This window comes from Nothobranchius furzeri, chromosome 4 (assembly GCF_043380555.1).
Source record: "Nothobranchius furzeri strain GRZ-AD chromosome 4, NfurGRZ-RIMD1, whole genome shotgun sequence".
Classification (NCBI taxonomy): Eukaryota; Metazoa; Chordata; class Actinopteri; order Cyprinodontiformes; family Nothobranchiidae; genus Nothobranchius; species Nothobranchius furzeri.
Genome location: NC_091744.1, coordinates 11,614,450 through 11,633,350, shown reverse-complemented (window position 1 = coordinate 11,633,350; position 18,901 = coordinate 11,614,450). Strand labels below are relative to the sequence as shown.

Sequence of the window (18,901 nt, the reverse complement as noted above, 5' to 3'; positions counted from 1 at the left end):
TAAACCTGAAAGATGCACAATTTTAATCAAGTTACCTAGATAAGTACTACGTGCACTGGATCAATGTAACTTCACATAAAACACCCAGTTTCATGTTTACTATTTTTATGTGAATGAAATTATTAATAAAACATATTTAAACCCTGATTAGGGATGTGCTCTCTTTCAAGCAGCCAGCAGGGGGCACAGTTGGACAAGTTTTTTTTCTAGCACTAATTCTCTGACACATGTTCCACACAAACAAAGGCTGTCTAGCAGGAAGACCGGCTACAGAGGGACAACCACAGCTGGACAATAATGTGTGTGTGTGTGTGTGTGTGTGTGTGTGTGTGTGTGTGTGTGTGTGTGTGTGTGTGTGTGTGTGTGTTGGCAGCAGTTCCAACAAGAGCACTTGTGTGAATGTGAGGCCAAGGCAGGATTTGACTGTGTGAGGAGAGAGTCTGGGCAGCATGTGGTCAACAGTGAACATTTCAACCACTTCACTGGCAGAGCTGAAGTTGTGGTATAAAGACCCACTCTAATGAAAGTCCTGTTTTTTCTGTTTTTAACATATTCTTGAGTCATTTCTCTTATTCTGCAGGACATATCTAAAAAGATTTAAGCTCAAAATTGCATTTCTGAGTATTTCTGCATTCATATCGCTGTGAATCAGTAGCAGATGAAAACATTCAGTCTAAAACTTTCTGGCTTTGTTACGTCACAAATCCACTAGGTGGAGCACAAACTCCTCAAGTGGAGAAGAAGATGGTTATTTATCAGTTTTCATATGTGAAATGGACTAGTAAGGCACCTGACTTACACGTAGGTGACCCGTGTTTGAATCCAGGCTGGGCCATACAAGATACTGGCTCAGGTGTCATTTATACTTTTATTTTTACAGTAAAACAATAATACAAATGACTGTGTGTACTGTATTATTGTACAGTAATACAGTAATAAGATGCCCACTGACGGTCATTAAACATGCAGATGTGACGTGCAGAAAGATAGAATTTATGGCCAGAAAAGATGTTGGTGCAACTTTAATTTTGGAACTATTTTTCAACCATGACGGGACATATATGTTATAAATATTATTATATATTATAAATATATATTCTGGTTATGGTCATGTTAAAACAAAGTAAAGCTGAGGTCACAACAGAGTGCTGCAGCACCCGGCACGTCACCTCCCCTGATCAGAACTGCACCATGTGTGGTTCGGGACTCGGTCTTGGGGAGAGGGCGAAGCCGGGCTCCGAGTAGATCACACAACCACAGAACCACGAGTTTGCTTTACGCTGCGTAATTCTTGTGCAGCTCTAGGAAGTGTCTGCTGATCAGGCAGCCAGCACACAACTCAAAAACACAAAGCTGACAGATTTCTCCAAATGAGTTTAGAAAGTCGTCCACCTGCTCTGTCTGCCGCTCTGAGCTCCTCCTTCACTCCACCTGTTTGATTCTCTCCTCCACCTGCTGCATGGCGCTGCTTTCTCCTCTCTGACCCGCTTGTGTGCGAGCGAGATCGGTTTAACTTTCTAAAGTAATTTGAAGAAATCTGGCCCAGCCTGGATTCAAACCCGGGTCCTCGTGTGTAAGCCAATAGCTCTGCCCACAACCCAGAGGTGAATTTTTGATGAACTACTGCCACTACAGTGGTGTGATCTCTTTGCCCCCTTCCTGATTTATTATTCTTTTGCATGTTTGTCACACAAAATGTTTCTGATCAAACACATTTAACCATTAGTCAGAGATAACACAAGTAAACACACAATGCAGTTTTGAAATGATGGCTTTTATTATTAAGGGAGAGAACAAAATCCAAACCTGCATTGCCTTGTGTGAAAAAGTAATTGCCCCTCTTGTTAAAAAATAACCCAACTGTGGTGTTTCACACCTGAGTTCAATTTCTGTAGCCACCCCCAAGCCTGCTTACTGCCACACCTGTTTCAATCAAGAAATCACTTAAATATGAGCTGCCTGACACTGAGAAGTAGACCAAAAGCACCTCAAAAGCTAGGCATCATGCCAAGATCCAAAGAAATTCAAGAACAAATGAGAACAAAAGTAACTGAGATCTATCAGTCTGGTAAAGGTTATAAAGCCATTTGTAAAGCTTTGGGACTCCAGCGAACCACAGTGAGAGCCATTATCCACAAATGGCAACAACATGGAACAGTGGTGAACCTTCCCAGGAGTGGGCGGCTGACCAAAATTACCCCAAGATCGCAGAGACAACTCTTCCGAGAGGTCACAGAAGACCCCAGGACAACTTCTAAAGAACTGCAGGCCTCACTTGCCTCCATTAAGGTCAGTGTTCACGACTCCACCATAAGAAAGGGACTGGGCAAAAATGGCAGATTTCCAAGACACAAACCACAGTTAAGCAAAAAGAACATTAGGGCTCGTCTCAGTTTTGCTAAGAAACATCTCAATGATAGCCAAGACTTTTGGGAAAATACCTTGTGGACTGATGAGACAAAAGTTGAACTTTTTGGAAGGCAAATGTCCCGTTACATCTGGCGTAGAAGTAACACAGCATTTCAGACAAAGAACATCATACCAACAGTAAAATATGGTGGTGGTAGTGTGATGGTTAGTGGTTGATTAGCTGCTTCAGGAACTGGAAGGCTTGATGTGATAAATGGAACCATGAATTCTACTGTCTACCAAAACATCCTGAAGGAGAATGTCCGGCCATTTGTTCGTCAACTAAAACTGTGTAATGAGTAGGGCAGGAGGAAGTTTAGGACCCAAGATGCAGATACCAGATGAATGAGGCAGAGGTGGAAGATGAAATAAAAATCATTTATTTAGGAGTAATCCAAGAAGGCAGGGAGCCAGTAACCAAAAATCCAAATGTCTAAAACTAGAGATCCAAAAACACTAGAGAACTAGAGACACTAGAAGCTAGAGAGCAAACGAGACGAGACTGACACAAACAATGAACCAGCAAAAATATTGAGACACAGACAGGGTTTTATACACTGGGGAGGATGAGGGGAAGATGAGCTGCAGGTGTGTGGGGAGAGAAATCAGGTGAACTCAATTACTAATCAGGGAGAGGGCAGTGAGTTGAAGAGGAAGAAAAATAACATGACCTAAGATTAAAGACAAAACCTAAAAACAAGAAGAGCAAAATAACTAATAATCTGAGGAAGGAGAAATAAAGAACCGGTGTTGGGAAAGAAACACACTAAAAGAGACTAATAGATGAACAGCTGAAACTAAAGGAAAACACTACAGAAAGAAAAAACTACAGGGGCGTGACTAAGGGGGACCACGGGAGCACAGGACCTGGAGGGGGATAACTGGGGGTGGGGGTGGGGGGACCTAGAGGGGCTGCAGATCTGGGGACACATGAGGAACACAAGAAGACACATGAGGGAGACGTAGACAAGGACACAAAAGGGCGCTAGGAGACACAAAAGGAGAACCTAGAGACGGATGGAGAACACAAGGAGACACATGAGGGAAGACTCAGACGCAGACCCTGACAAACTGAAGCGATCTTGGGTGCTGCAGCAGGACAATGACCCAAAACACACCAGCAACTCCACCTCTGAATGGCTGAAGAACAACAAAATGAAGACTTTGGAGTGACTTAGTCAAATTCCTGACCTGAATCCTGTTGAGATGCTATGGCATGACCTTAAAAAGGATGTTCATGCTAGAACACCCTCAAATAAAGCTGAATTACAACAATTCTGCAAAGATGAGTGGGCCAAAATTCCTCCAGAGCGCTGTAAAAGACTCGTAGCAAGTTATCGCAAACGCTTGATTGCAGTTATTGCTGCTACGGGGGGCCCAACCAGTTATTAGGTTCAGGGGGCAATTACTTTTTCACACAGGGCAATGTATGTTGTTCTCTCCCTAAATAATAAAAACCATCATCTCAAAACTGCATTTTGTGTTTACTTGTGTTATCTTTGACTAATGGTTAAATGTGTTTGATGATCAGAAACATTTTGTGTGACAAACATGCAAAAGAATAAGAAATCAGGAAGGAGGCAAATAGTTTTTCCACACCACTGTATGTAGAAACTAAGTAAACGGCACAGCGTTAGTAATTTTGGATAAAACCAGCCTAATCATAGTTTAAAGACCACTGAGAAGTATTTAACAGCTAAAAGACTATTAGAGTGGGACTTTAACGATGAAAGGCTACATCTCAGAACAAGAGCAACATGTCTCCATTTCCAAACATAATTTGTAAACAAATCTTAAGGCTCACTTCACACAGGAATAGGATCCCATTGCATGCTACAATGACATCTCCAAAAAGTCATCCTGGTTCCTGTTGAAGATTCCTGCAGCAGAAACACACTTTGTATTTAACTAAAGTCAATAAGGCTGGTGAAGGAAACTTTCTAAAACTCACCTCAACAGCAAACACCAACAGGACATCACTTCCAAAAATACATCAGTTTTGTCAGCATGTTGAAACTATAACAATCTACAATATTTGCTTGCCATACACCGCAGCAGCTAGCTAGACTACAATGCCAACAGTAGCTGCTTATGCAAATACATCAGGTAGAAATTTGTTTTTTTCACCACTTTCCTTTAATAAAACATATTTTAGCATCTATGAGAAAATAGCCTGTTTATTGCTCTCTGTTTTAAAGTTAGTTGGTTCAAGTTGCAGTACCCTTCAGCCACCACAGGGAGGCGCTGGCCACCCTAGCCCAGGTTGATCCTGCTTCAAAATTCTCAATAACAAAGCTGCACCACTGCATGCAGGCCCTAGGTTGTGGATTCCCTGCTGCTGCAGCCTTGACGATTAATTCTAGTATGATTTAATTTCACCCGGCAAAAAAACTCAAAGATATCATATTTTATTTTCGAGAGTGACCTGGTCCAGGAAGGCAGCAGAAAAACAGTAGAGAAGTACACAAAAATCATTCAGTGTGCAACTCCGTTTACCTCCATGCCCTTACTAACACATTTTTGTGCATGCTCAAAACCAATGTGGAGTTAGCATGTTTCACCACCAGGGCATCTTCAGTGGATCCAGCAAAGACTAGCCACCTTCTGAATGAACTTGTAGGGCTGTAGACAGATTTTATTCCCGTGTGAGGAAATCTATTCACTGGTATACGTCAAAGCTAATCTTCCCTTTAGAATTATCTTCCTTTAACGCACCTTGTTTTATTTAAAGACCAAAGCCTTATCACAGCCAGAACTTCATAACAGATATTCAATTAGATGTATCACGGCACAAACAAGAACATTTACAGAAACCTTAGAAAAGGAGTCCACACTCATCTGGTTAGAAAGAGAACACAGAACCATATTTTTTTAGTTTTAGTTCAAACAATCCAGTCAGTGGAGGAAATTCAACAGCATTGCTTCTCTCCCCAGGCACTAAAAATAGAATACGTCAAGAGGAACATAATCTGTAAGGTCATGAAAAAAACTGTTCACGTTAAACAGCGGTAATCACCGCAGGAGTGAAAGGAGCATTACAATGTTCTACTAAAAAAACTGCTGTTTGCTTAAGAAACAGAAAACTTTCTGGATAAATGAGATCTGAACAGAACTTTGCCGTTTGAAGTGAGTTTGTTGTGTTTGAAAAAAGGGAAGCACCAAATTTAATTAATGTGAAAATGATGGCGTTAGTTTGAAGGTCTCTGCTGCGAGATTTCAGACAGAATAAAAAAAAAGTCAGGATGCAAGAGGAAAAAAATCATGTTTTCAATAAACAAGACACAATCATTACTCAGCTGAAGGACTTTCTGACACAACTTCGAATGAAAATCATTAAGGATGGTCAATAATGGTACTCTTTAAGTACACACACAGAATTTACTTGAATCTGATAAAAGTAATATTAAATAATAAATATAAATAATAAATAAAAAGTCTAGGGAATTTAACCAATGAAGGTCAGGCATTGCTTTTCAACCATGCTTCAATGACTCCTGGAACAGGCCTGGACAAAAATGATGTTACCCCTAGAATAGAAAAGACTGAAAATGATGTGACCAAAGGGTCATGTTAATTCAAGCAGTGCCCATTAGTTAGCATCACAGGTGTCTACAATCCTGTAATCAGTCTGTGGGCCTGTGTATAGGGCTCCAGGGAGTCACTGTGTTGTTTGGTGGCATGGTGTGTAACACACTCAACATGGACCAGAGGAAAAGTTGACTCAGGAGAATTTGAAAAGAAATTTTAGACAAGTGTGTTAAAGGTAAAGGCCATTTGATCATCTCCAAGCAGCTAGATTTTCCTGTGACTACAGTCAGAAATGTTACTGCGGCAGCAACAAATTTTAATCGGCGCTCCAGTTTAGGGTCTTTCATATGGATCCAAACCATTTATATTGCAGATTTACTCCATATATCGTTCCCGGCGTCTTTATTTAACTCGTCCCTGTATATTCTGCATCCATTCTGGGCTTTTAACACTTCCTTTCACCCAAATCCACTTCCTCTCTGCAACATACTGTTTGTTTTCACAGTTTGTTTACACTTGTAAGGCCATCAACATGTCTGCGCACATCGCAGAATGCAACGCATGATTGCGCGTGATCCCATTTTCCCGTCGAAGCAGGTTTGAAAAACAATGTCTGACTTTCATTGGTAAAATTTCATAGAAATTTTATTTATTGTGACTTTTGTCAGATTCAAGTTATTTCTGTGACCATTGTGGGTTTTTCTTTCATTGACTGAAGGGTACCAACAGTTTTGTCTACGTCTGTATTAACCCTTTGATGCATGAATTATGAAATCTTCAACCATGATTTTTTTTTTTAATTTTCATTGGTCTTTGGGTGTGAATGAAACAAATTTCAACAAATTTTTTTGTAAAATTTTATAATTTACAAATAATTTATTACATGTCCACCTCAGTGGACAGCGTGCATTCTGAACATGAAACATGTTGGCTTGACTTACTGAAGTCCAAATGGAGGGGCTCAAATGCAATAAGTCTTCAACAGCTGTGATTAGTAGCAAAAACAAATAAATAACAATTTTGAGTACCTGTCCACTGTAGTAACCATTATGCATCAAAGGGTTAAATAAAGTAAAAACCGGTACTAACACTTTCCAATACTACTAATATCGGTCAATGATACCAGACATCCCTAAAATCATGATTTTGGATGCCAGCTGTAGGACCAAATGAAAGCGTGCACAACAGTTCTAACACTGCCTATAAAACTTTACATAGCAATGGTTGAAAGCGAGCATCATTCTGAACATGAGGAGTCATTTACCAGGGTTGTGAGATGTGATGACATCAGCGAGCTGCAGCTCAGGAGCTGGCTCCTGTTTGCTGTTCCCTCCTTCTTGGAGTTTATCCACCATGGCGATCACACAGTTGAGACATTTGGCCACGCTGGCCCAAACCCGGTCCTAAGGAGGACAACCAGCTGTCAGAACACCTTAACACCTGAATGAGTCAACCTGTTTCATCTCACTGTTGGACATATTATAACTCAGTAAAGTGGAACGACTGAAACTAGGCGAGCAAAAAGGTTCTTCTTATTCCAGCAGAGTCAAAACTGGTTTGAAATTGAAAACAAAAGCTGCATGGATTATGCTCAAGGTATTTCCATATTTTCCTGCTTCATGAGCTCCAACTGATGCAGACATTCTCATTCCTGAGTGTGTTTAGGGTTCGTTCTTATTTTCAGAAAATATGGATTGAACTTGTTCCAAAGACGAGGAACGTTCTCAAGGCAGCTCCGCTTTGGTGAACAGAGAACATAATGAACTCTTGCTCTCCGCACAAACGAATGCTTGGCTCGGGGTTCTGTGAAAATTTTACAGCCTGAAACTCTGCAGCCATACTTGTCAAAGTGCAGTAGCCAGAACACTTTAAAAAGCACATTTTCTAAGTGAAAGTCTAATTTCCAGCATAAAGTTGAATTTTCCACTGAACTGAAAGGATTTTATACAAGTCTCTCTTAAAAGCAGCGGTAGCTTATTTCTTTATATCTGCAGAACAAAAGCAAAAATCACATTAAAGATTATATTTAAAAGAACAAATTTTCCCCTTAAAGGTGTGGGACACTCATCTTATTACTACATTTGCAATAGTCTCAACTAGGAATGAATGCCACATCAGAGGAGAGCTTAACACGGCAGGATTTGGCGCCTTACTTCCAGATATCTGGGCATCTTGCCACGGATTGAATAACAGCAACAGGACTCTACCACTGACTCTCAGTGTTGGGAGTAACGCCGTTTAAATATAACGGCGTTACTAACGGCGTTCTTTTTTAGGTAACTGAATAATCTAATTAATTACTTTTCCCACTGTTGCAACGCCGTTACCGTTACTGGGGACGGAAGGTTGTGCGTTACTATGTGCTTGTCGAACGTTGAGCAACAGTGTGAGGCTTTCTGACCACAACACATCAGCTGCAGCCAGGGAGAGAGAGGTGTCGGTAACGCACTTACAAACACGATGATGATTGGCTGGGTGGGCGGAGACCCTCAGTGTTCTCACTGTCTCAGAAACTGCCTGCTGTAGACCCAACAGAGCAGTGATGGGAATAACGCCGTTAAAAGTAACCACGTTAATAAAAAAAATATTTCTTTCTGTAACGAGCAAACTAATTAATTACGTCTTCTTTTAACAAAACGTTGTTTCTGTTACTGATAAGGAAATGGTAAATGGTAAATGGCCTGTATTTGATATAGCGCCTTCTAGAGTCCTAGAACCCCCCAAGGCGCTTTACAACACAATCAGTCATTCACCCATTCACACACTGGTGGGGATGAGCTACAATGTAGCCACAGCTGCCCTGGGGTGCACTGACAGAGGCGAGGCTGCCGAGCACTGGCGCCACCAGTCCCTCCGACCACCACCAGCAGGCAACGTGGGTTAAGTGTCTTGCCCAAGGACACAACGACAGCGACAGACTGAGCGGGACTCGAACCAGCAACCTTCCGATTACGGGGCGAGCTCTTAACTCCTGTGCCACCGTCGCCCCAAATGCGTGCGTTAAGCAGCACGGTGTGTCGAAGCTGTCATCAGCTGATCAGGAGCTAAAGAGGTAGATGTTTTCATCCAAGCGCATCACGGCCCGTGAAGAACGAGGAAGACGTGATGAATATCTACGGCTGCAGACCCGCAGATTCGTCACTGCAGCAGCGAATCTGCGGGTCTGCTGCCGTGCCCTTCCTAGAGTGACAGCGGGACGTCCCGAAGGTCCGCTCACCTGTTCACCGCTCAGACGTCCTGATCTTCTACCTTCCTAGATCATCCAGCTGTAACTTGTTTCTGATCATGTCTTTAGTCCCGCTGTAACACTGATACATCAGTCTCAGACGGCATGGAGCTCAGGTGTTATTAGAACTACCTGTGTGTGTGTTTACCACCCAGCTTCAGCTCTTCTGTGGTTGGGTCTGACCCAAGTTAGTAAATGTAAGTCCTCCATCAGGCTTGTTCCTCTTCTAGTGTCATTTTAAAGGATTTTATTTATTTATTTAACCATTAATAGATTACCAGAAACAGAAATGCTACTAATAACACACAATTACGTATGTGAATCTGGAAAAATTAAAATGCTGTGCAAAACTACATTCATTTCTGTAATTTAACTAGACTGAGAGACCATTTAAAGGCTCAGGAACCTTTACAGGTGTTTCTATTAGCAATTTTAAATTTTAGCTGATTGGGGTCTTGTTAAATATCACACAGTGACCTTTTAATAGTCTAGATTAGTGTAATGCTGCTGTTAGTAGTCCCTCCTGTTAAGTGCTTATTTATTTAAATTATTCAGGTTTATAAAAAACATTTGGACATACATTTTATTATGTTCCAGTCATTACTCATTTATATTTCACTACTGTAGTAATTCTTGCATGCTTTAATGAAAAAAGTAACTAAGTAGTTATTTTTCTTGGTTATTTGTTACTTTTATAATCTTGTAACTCAGTTACTAACTGAGTTACATTTTTGACAAAGTAACCAGTAACTAACCAATTACATTTTTAAAGTAACGTTCCCAACACTGCTGACTCTGCTCTGCAACATGGATGTTTTATCTCAAACAAATCACACAAGCCTGAAGGAGTTCTGCAGTGTGGTGGAGTAGCTAATGCTAACAATTAGCTTCTAGAACGTTCTCTGCTGTTTCCTGGATGCTAAACCAACAACAGCCTTCCTCGTCATGAGATAAGTTGGATGAGTCCATGAATGTTAAGTGACAGTGTGACATAGATCTGTCAGGCTTTTCAAATCCTAGAGTTTCATCATCTATTGTCGATCAGAAGCTAATGCAGGAGATAGGTGTAGGAGACATTTTTCATGTTCAGCCTGCATGAAAAACTCAGAGTGACTGATAATTAGAAATATATTTTAAAAGATTTCAGTGTTCCACAGCCTTAATTAATTTGAATGGAGCTCATTTACAGTTTTTTTTAACAAGAATTAATTTTAATATTGATTAACTTGATGAATGTTTTTTTGCTAATGTGATGCTGTCCACTAAAAGTTGCACAAAATTTACTTTAACTTCATATTACAGAAGAAGGAAGAGGAGGCATGATTAAAACTTTAGAAGTATTACCCATTCCTCCTCATCAAACTCCTTGTGATGCGGTATTGAGTCTTGGTGCTTCAGAGCTGCAGGCCCAGCTTCTTCAGCAGATCCCTCCACGTTGTTACACACCACTGGGCTCTCGGTGACCGGAGTGGCTGGACTGTGTCCTGGAAGTCCCTGGACCGGGTTCTGATTCTGCTCACTGCCCTGGTTGACCTGACGATGGCTCTGCTCCAGCGGTTGCTTCTGGCTCTTGGTGACGTACCCCGGCCGAGCAGCGTGCAGGGCGAGCAGCGCACTCTTGACCAATTCATCCTTAAGCGTGTGAACAAATTGTTCCGTCTGTGGCAAAACAAGTGGGGCAGTGAGTTAAGAAGGGGCCAACAGTGATATTTACAGTAGAGTAACACAGCAAAATATAATGAATGTGCTGAAAAACCAAGAGATAGAGTGGATGTCATGTTGTGGAGAGCGGCTCGAAGACAAAACAAGGGAACTATTTACAGAGGAAGGGAAAAGAAAAAAGTGAAATGAACTCTATCCTTCACCACAAAGAAGCCGCTCTCCATTACTGCACCCCGGCTGGTGAGGAGAATAACAGCAACAAGCAACAAACAATTCAATTACTCCTCCACCTCCTCCTTCAGCCGGCCTCTCCAAGGAGTGCCCCCACCACTCCATCCCACCTTCTGAGACCAGATTGAGCAGCTACTGTAAACTGATGAGGATCCTGGTTCCAAGCTGCTCAGATGAAAAATGATCAGCTCTCTCAGGAGTAATCAAGTTACTTTTCACTGAGCTGTTCCATTACCACAGAAATGCACAGACGGGCCACTGCAAGGTCACATTATACACACGTTTGCCCCCCAAACATCATTTTCCTGCCTCCATTTCCCAGATTTTGGGCTGAGCTCATCAAGGGCTCCAGAGATGGAAGGAGGTGCTTCGTCGGCACCGAGGTCAATAGCTGTGGTGAAGGATCCCCGGTCAAAAGCTCACACAGCTTTGTGCGGATGCCATAATGAAGCCATTTCAGACTTCATTCGGCTTTTGACTCATGCAACGTCAATTTGCCACCCTCTGTAAAAGACTGCGTGTACAAATGAGCCGTCAGCATTCTAATGAAGCAGTCATTTTCAAGTTTCTAAGTGTTGGTTTCAAGATCAGTGGCAGCAGAGTGTTTTAATAGCCACCTGCTAGTCTGCAAGATCATCTCGACCCTCCAAAACGAGAAAATGATTTTCATTTTAAACCTTACTTCTCTCTGAGTGACTTGAGTATATTTAAGTATTGGAGACAGACTTTGTAAAAGGAACTTTAACTCCAGCCCCTGAGCTTTCACAATGTTCGTATAGAGTCCAGCTCTGGAATGGCTCTGGGTTTGTTGGATCATGCTTCCGTTCTACTTTGGGTCAAACCTCTGCTGTCATTCTAGAATATTTTACCATAAGGAGAAGTTAATGTTTTGACTCGGCGACTGTGAGGTTCAGAGTTTCTGTGACTGCAGAACAAGTCGAATCAACAGCACTTTTATCTCTGCACTTGACAGTTTGGGGAAACATCTGTGATACGTGGTTCTGATTTGTCCAAAGAACATTATCCATGGTTTTATTTTTCTCATTTAAAATCAACTGTCATGAATTTTTCAGGAGAAATCTGCTTTCTCCTGGCAGCCCCTTTAAAACAAATCAAGCCTTTTCTAATTGTCTTGTCATGAACTTTGACCATCACCGTGCTAACTGAAGCCTGTGGAGCTCGTTGGTTTTCTGCAGTTTCTCAGAGTTCTGAAGTCTGACCTTGGGGTGAACCTGCTGCTGCATCCGCTTCTGGGAAAAAGGAAACCGAAACATTTCCAACCTTCAAAAGTCTGTTGCTTGAAATGACAGACTCCAAATGGCTTGGAAATGGCCTTGTGAACCTTTGCAGACGAATGAACAGCCAAAACTGTTTCAAACTTTACAAAAATTCCCCATTTACATTTAGTCAATAGAGTTGAAAATGAGAACCAGAATCAGAAGAGTTTCATTGCCATATGTACGAGAAATCACAACATTAGAAAATTACTTCTGTACTTGGTGTAAAAAGAAAGATAAAAATAAGAGATCAGTAAATACAGAAAGTACAAATAAAATCATGATAAAATAATATAAGTGACAATGATTAGAGAAATGTCTACTGTATACAAGACAGTGTCGGTACTGGTGAGAGCGGATCAGTTCAGGTACAAACACAAAACAAGGTCATGTGACCGAAACCAAGCGACTGCAGTGGGTAATCCTAGGATGGTCATTCATGAGTCCAACAGCAGCGAGAGGTTTTGGTCTGAATGGATCTGAGCCTCCTGCCAGTTGGGAGAGAGTCAAAAAACTGTTTCCAGGGTGACACGGGTCAGGTGTGATCCGACCCGCACGCCTCAATGTCTTGGAGGTGTACAGGTCTTGTTTGGAGGGGAGTTTGCAGCCAATGACCTTCTGAGCAGGGCGTACGACATACGCTGCAGCGTCTTCATGTCTCTGGTGGTAGCTCCAGCCTACCACATGATGACTGAAGAGGTGAGGACGGACTCGATGATTGCGGTGTAGAACTGCCTCATCGACTGTGCTGGCAGGTTGAATTTCTCTGAATGCAGAAATGTTCTCTTTTCTTAAGCGGCCGCATCAGTAATGTCAGTTTACTCCGCTCCTTCCCTCAGAGACAGAGGATAGTAAAAATTTCATAATGTTTATGGTTTTTATAGGACGAGATTAAATGGTAAATGGTTAAAGGCCTGTATTTGATATAGCGCCTTCTAGAGTCCTGGATCCCCCCAAGGCGCTTTACAACACAATCAGTCATTCACCCATCCACACACACATTCACACACTGGTGGGGATGAGCTACGATGTAGCCACAGCTGCCCTGGGGCGCACTGACAGAGGCGAGGCTGCCAAGCACTGGCGCCACCGGTCCCTCCGACCACCACCAGCAGCTAAGGTGGGTTAAGTGTCTTGCCCAAGGACACAACAACAGTGACAGACTAAGCGGGCTTGAACCAGCAACCTTCCTATTACGCGGCGAGCACTTAACTCCTGTGCCACCGTCGATTATAACCACCACCTGCCTTGTCAATGTTGCATTAATCATACAGTCACCGAGTTTAACACACGCTGGATCACATTCATGGCAATCTAATGTAAATCAATCATTTGGAGTTTGCAGTATGCACCATGATCATGCCCCGTTAAAGGGACATTACGGAGTTTAGAATTTTTATGCTCGTTATTGCCCCCTCAGGCCAAAAGCGTAACGGCAGCTTCAATAGTAGGCTCGTGCACGAGGCGCGCATGCTGTACGTGCACACTCCTTAACGAAAATAGCAGCTGAGACAGTCAGCTCCGTGTGTGTGTGTGTGTGTGTGTGTGTGTGTGTGTGTGTGTGTGTGTGTGTGTGTGTGTGTGTGTGTGTGTGTGTGGCCCGGAGGACAGAGGACAGGAGAACGCGCAGCTAATTAATTAAATAATTTGGTTCTGTAACTTCCTCTTCAGCACAGCCGACAAAGGTTTATGATGGGTCAGTCCTCCTGCATGCTCAGATCATTCCCCTCCCTTGCTTGAAAAATTGTTCCAAAATGAAAGTTGAACCCACATCTTTTTTATCTGTGAATTCAATGCCATTTGGCGAGTCTCAAATAAAAATTTGGGCATCTTACTGTAAAAAATATACCACTAATGTAAAAAAAAAGAAACTAAATAAACCATGTTCGCATCCAGAATTGAACATGGGTCTTCTGCATGAAAGTCCAACATCTTACCAGGCGAGCTAACGCACCAGTGACATCACTTGTATCTGTACCATTTAAGAACGGTTTGGAGGGCTATGCCTGAGCGTGAACGCACATGAAGCAGCCTGCTCGACCCGAGCATCTCTCTTTTTCTGTGATTTTACAGAAAAACAGGCAATCACAGTAAAAATGCCAGGGCTCATTCTACAGGACCAGGGCATTGCAGGAGAATGTATTGGCTGTCAAACTTCCATAATGCCCCTTTAAAGTAAAAACACAGGGGAGCTCTACAGCAGAGGCAGGGGTCAGAAGCTTCTGCTTAAATCATATTTCCACCACTTTTATCCCTACCTCATACTTAGTGTTTGATGTTTGTATGTCGTGGGTGCATTCCACATATCAATCTCTTGCACTTATTTTGTGCTTGTCGAGATTCATGCAACTTGTACTGATAATTTCAAAAGGCATCTTCATATTTTGCATTATCAGAATAATATTTAGCTAATTTTTTGTATATGAAACAAAGATTTTTTGGGGGAATTACAAAAGTTTGGTTGGCTAGTTTACAGAAGACCCCAGTTGTCCCCATTGTGGGAAAGTAAAGGATATTTCTATTCTTGAAACTCATGGAATGGCAGTGAGAGGGTAAGTTTTTGGTTTAGAAAAATAGCTGCAGTACCCTCATTTCATTCTAATTTCTCTCTCACATATTGCATCTTTAAAAGGTTGAGCAGTTGAGAACATACACAATCCCACACACTATAGCGACATCTAGTGTGTGGGAATTGTAGTTGCAACAGTAGAACAAGGTTTCCTGCTGTTGGGATGTCAGGTTTGCTAGGAAGTGACCAGCCAGCTAGCACCATGTCCAATGACCACTCATATAGGGTAAAGGCTACATTTATTTTACAACAGTATTTAACATTAGAACATCTTCTGGGCTCAGAAGCAGCTGCTTGATTAGCAGAGTCCGCCATTTTCCACAGTGCTGGCCTCGTTGTGCAGAGCAGAAGGCTTGGCAACCTGCAATGTTGCCCTCTATTGGTTGGTAGAGGTTAAGTAGGTGTTGTGCCCATCAAAACAAATATTTGATTATTTGTATATTGAAATATAGCTTTTAACAGAAATTCTGTACCTTCATTCTGCAAAACTCTAAATGCCCCATGGAGGTATTATTCTAAAAAAATAGTGTTTTTATTAAGTTGTTCCATATTCAACCTTTAACTCAGGGGCAATTTGACATGAGAGATGACATGGCGGGTAAAGTAATTTAGCCTTTAAAACCATGATCCGCTCAAACTCATCTACCAAGTCAAAGGGGAGCGATTCAAGGGGGATTTGGATGTGCAAAAAAGAAACACAAAACAGGTGTGCATTCTCTGTGACAATACAACAGTTATATAACAATATGCATAAATGCTAGAAGTTTCTTAAAGTGACAGAGTGTTGTTTCCTGGTGCTAGGGGTCAGTACATGCATACACTTCAGGGTAGTTTTACACCATGTCGCCATGACTGTTGCTAGTTTACAAGGACATCACCGTTAATGTTACCTGTGCAGCAGAAAGCATGCAGCCTCGGCGTGACTCCTCAGATTTTGAGTTTATTCCATTGAGAGAATGCAATGCCGATGCTAGTTTTCAGGTGCTGTAGTTTCAGGATCTGCTCGGGGTCCTGCGTCTGCCGATGATGTCATCATACTACGGCAATATTGCTCGGCCAAAAAATACCCCATCACTTTTTCGATTCTGTTCTTTCACATAGATTTAGAAAAGAGTTTAGCAGTTTTGTTATCAAATTTGTGTTTCCTACTGCCTAAATATTTTTTAACGTGGTCACGTAACTTCCATAAGTCGTACGTCCAGCCAATCATCTAGTGTGATGTCATCGACAGGGGCAGGACCCCGAGCCTCTGAGCAGGAAACATGGTGTCTAATATGGCGCCTCCCAAATACGCTAGACCCATGCCCTATGAACTTTTGACCCAATTTGTATGCTTATATGGTAAAAAGTCACCAATATTTTTCAACAACTTGACATAATTTTACTCATTTTCAACAATGTTTCGATAGATATTTCCAGAGATTATAGATAAAAACTACACAATGTCTCTTTAAATACAGTCTTGTCCTAAATTTAGACAAGTCAGTTTATCAGACTTCCTAAGCTCTTTTGTTGTTTTAACAAAACAGAAGCTTTCTTAGCCCTGAAGCAACACAAGGCCCAATATCACAAGTATTGGTTTAAGATGCAGCTCCAGTATGCTTTAGTCATTAATAAAAACACATCTACTGATCCATCTGAGCCTGGATTAACAACCTCACTCTTGATTATATAAGTATGACGGGGCTTTGCTGGAGTGAATGGGCCATTTGATGGGAGTTTAAGCACAGAAGCAAATGAGAAACACACTCAAAACACCATCACATATAAATCATATCCATTTTAATTGCCTCATATGGATCCAAATGAGTTCCATTAGTGTAAGTCAATGATGTGACAAGCACAATCTATAGATAGAACAACTTGTGCAATCGTCTGAGAACAGGGATGATGGATTATTGCTCTCAAACAAACAAGTAAACATCATTTCAAAGATGAAAACATCCATACAGAAACAAAACCAACATATATATGGTGCAGTGAGTCTAGAATTAAACAGTAAAAAAATAAAATAAAAAGAGTTAGACCACATTCAAATTGAACTCTGCTTATCTGACCTTGGGGTTAATTTGCAATCTTTGAGCTGTATGATTCCCTTTCTGGAGTCAGTTAACAAAGTTAGATCCTGTATTTAAAATCTGATTCTTATTTGCATTTTTTGACCTCGAGGCCAAAAAGTTCTTTTGGTTTTATTTTGTTAATAATCAAATTTGCCCTTCCTGTTTTAAGGAGATTGTCACAAAGCAATAACCGAGTCGCATTCTCAGCCAAACAAACCTTAAACTGAGGTTATGCTTGCAAACATTAAGATCCAAAGTGAAGTGTGACCACATTTTCATATTATTTTTCCAGAAAGACAAACATAATGTGTTCAAAGTGAAATAACAACGTAATCAAAGTAAAAAGCACTGCGGCTTTGTTTTCTAACCAAGGCTGAACCATTTATATGCCAAAAACTACTCCTTTGTGTAATTGTTTATCAGCATCCTAAAGATCTGAAATGAACAACATCCTTTGAGAGGAACCGTGTTCTTTCTTCACAACTAAACAGCAAGTGGGACTGAACGCCTCTGTGCAGTCCCACTGTTGATAAAATGTTATGTTTGATCTAAAAAGCAGGAAACAGAACAACAACAGGAATTTATTCATTCTTGAGGGCTTTACCCACAGGATGAGTGGGTTGGTGAAGAGATTTACCGGTTCATCTAGTTTACGTTGCAGAAATAACCCGCGAAGTAGCCAGCTTTATTTTTTGCAACTATTATAGTTTTATAGCGAGGCGACGGTGGCACAGGAACTCAGAGTTCGCCCCGTAAACGGAAGGTTGCAGGTTTGTGTGAACAGGTGAATGACTGATTGAGTTGTAAAGCGCCTGGTGGTGGTGGTGGTGGTTGGGGGGGGGGGGGGGGGGGGGGGACCAGGACTAGTAGGCACTATATCAAATACAGGCCATTTACCATATTAAGCATTTAATTTTAGGCCGTAAAACCCCTCACTACACACTTTATACTCCTTTCTCAGACAGACATTACTATTTTCACACTTTTCTCTCTTGTTTAATGCACTGTAAAAAAAGCATGCTAAATTCTGCAAAAAATAAAAGATTTGTTTTTCCCTTAACTAATATTTTTCTGGGCTATCTGAATGTTTTTACTCATAAATAAAAAAACACTAGAACACCAAACACACACAGCAGCATGAAAATGTTCCGCCCCTCTCCTGCCCTGCCACCGCTGTAACTGTTAAAACCAGGGGAAACCCTGGAAGTGTTCTCACCAAGCAGACTTTTCAGAAGGTCACATATAATGATCTTCTTTGACGTTTTCTTCTTTTAGATCAACTCTTATCGTCAGCTTGTTCAAACAGCGGCTAGATCCGGACTCTGATTGGTTATTTTCTCGTCTAGTCCCGCCTCTCTCAATTGCTGATTGGCTTTTTTCTGTTCAATTATCTTTCCCATTGTCTGATTGGATTTTCATTCATCTCAATTGTCGTTGTCTCCTTTTATTTATTGATGGGGGGAAAATCCTTTTCTGCAGTCACTGGAAAAAACCTGTGAAACAGCGAAGCTGTGAAGGGTGAACCGCATTATAGCGAGGGATTACTGTACTCATCTATGGTCACGAGCTTTGGGTGGTGACTGAAAGAACAAGATCACAGATACCAGCAACTGAAATTAGTTTTATTCACAGGGTGTCTGGGCTCTCCCTTGGAGATAGGGTGAGAACCTCTTCATCCGGGAGGGGCTTGGAGAAGACCCACCAGTTGAGATGGCCTGGCCACCTTATTAGGATGCCTCCTGGACGCCTCCCTGGTGAAGTTTACCGGGCATGTCCAACCAAGAGAAGGTGTAAAGGAAAACCCAGGACGCGCTGGAGGGACTATGTCTCTCAGCTGGCCAGGGAACACCTTTGGATTTCCCCAGAGGAGCTGGTCCAAAAGGTTGGGGAGAGGAAAGTCTAGGCCTCTCTGCTTAGGCTGCTGCCCCCATGACCCAAC

General features: G+C 41.7%; 1 protein-coding gene across 6 annotated transcripts in view; it reads right to left on the bottom strand.

The window, feature by feature from the left end:
* The window catches only part of inpp4b (inositol polyphosphate-4-phosphatase type II B), a 290,844-nt gene that overhangs the window by 32,319 nt on the left and 239,624 nt on the right, over positions 1–18,901 (bottom strand). For all 6 annotated transcript variants that reach the window (XM_015965572.3, XM_015965579.3, XM_015965584.3 and 3 more), the window contains 2 exons: positions 10,508–10,822; positions 7,202–7,340 (listed from right to left, as the gene is read on the bottom strand). In XM_015965572.3, coding sequence (XP_015821058.1) covers positions 7,202–7,340; positions 10,508–10,822 — 454 coding nt within the window. The remainder of the gene's footprint in view (positions 1–7,201; positions 7,341–10,507; positions 10,823–18,901) is intronic.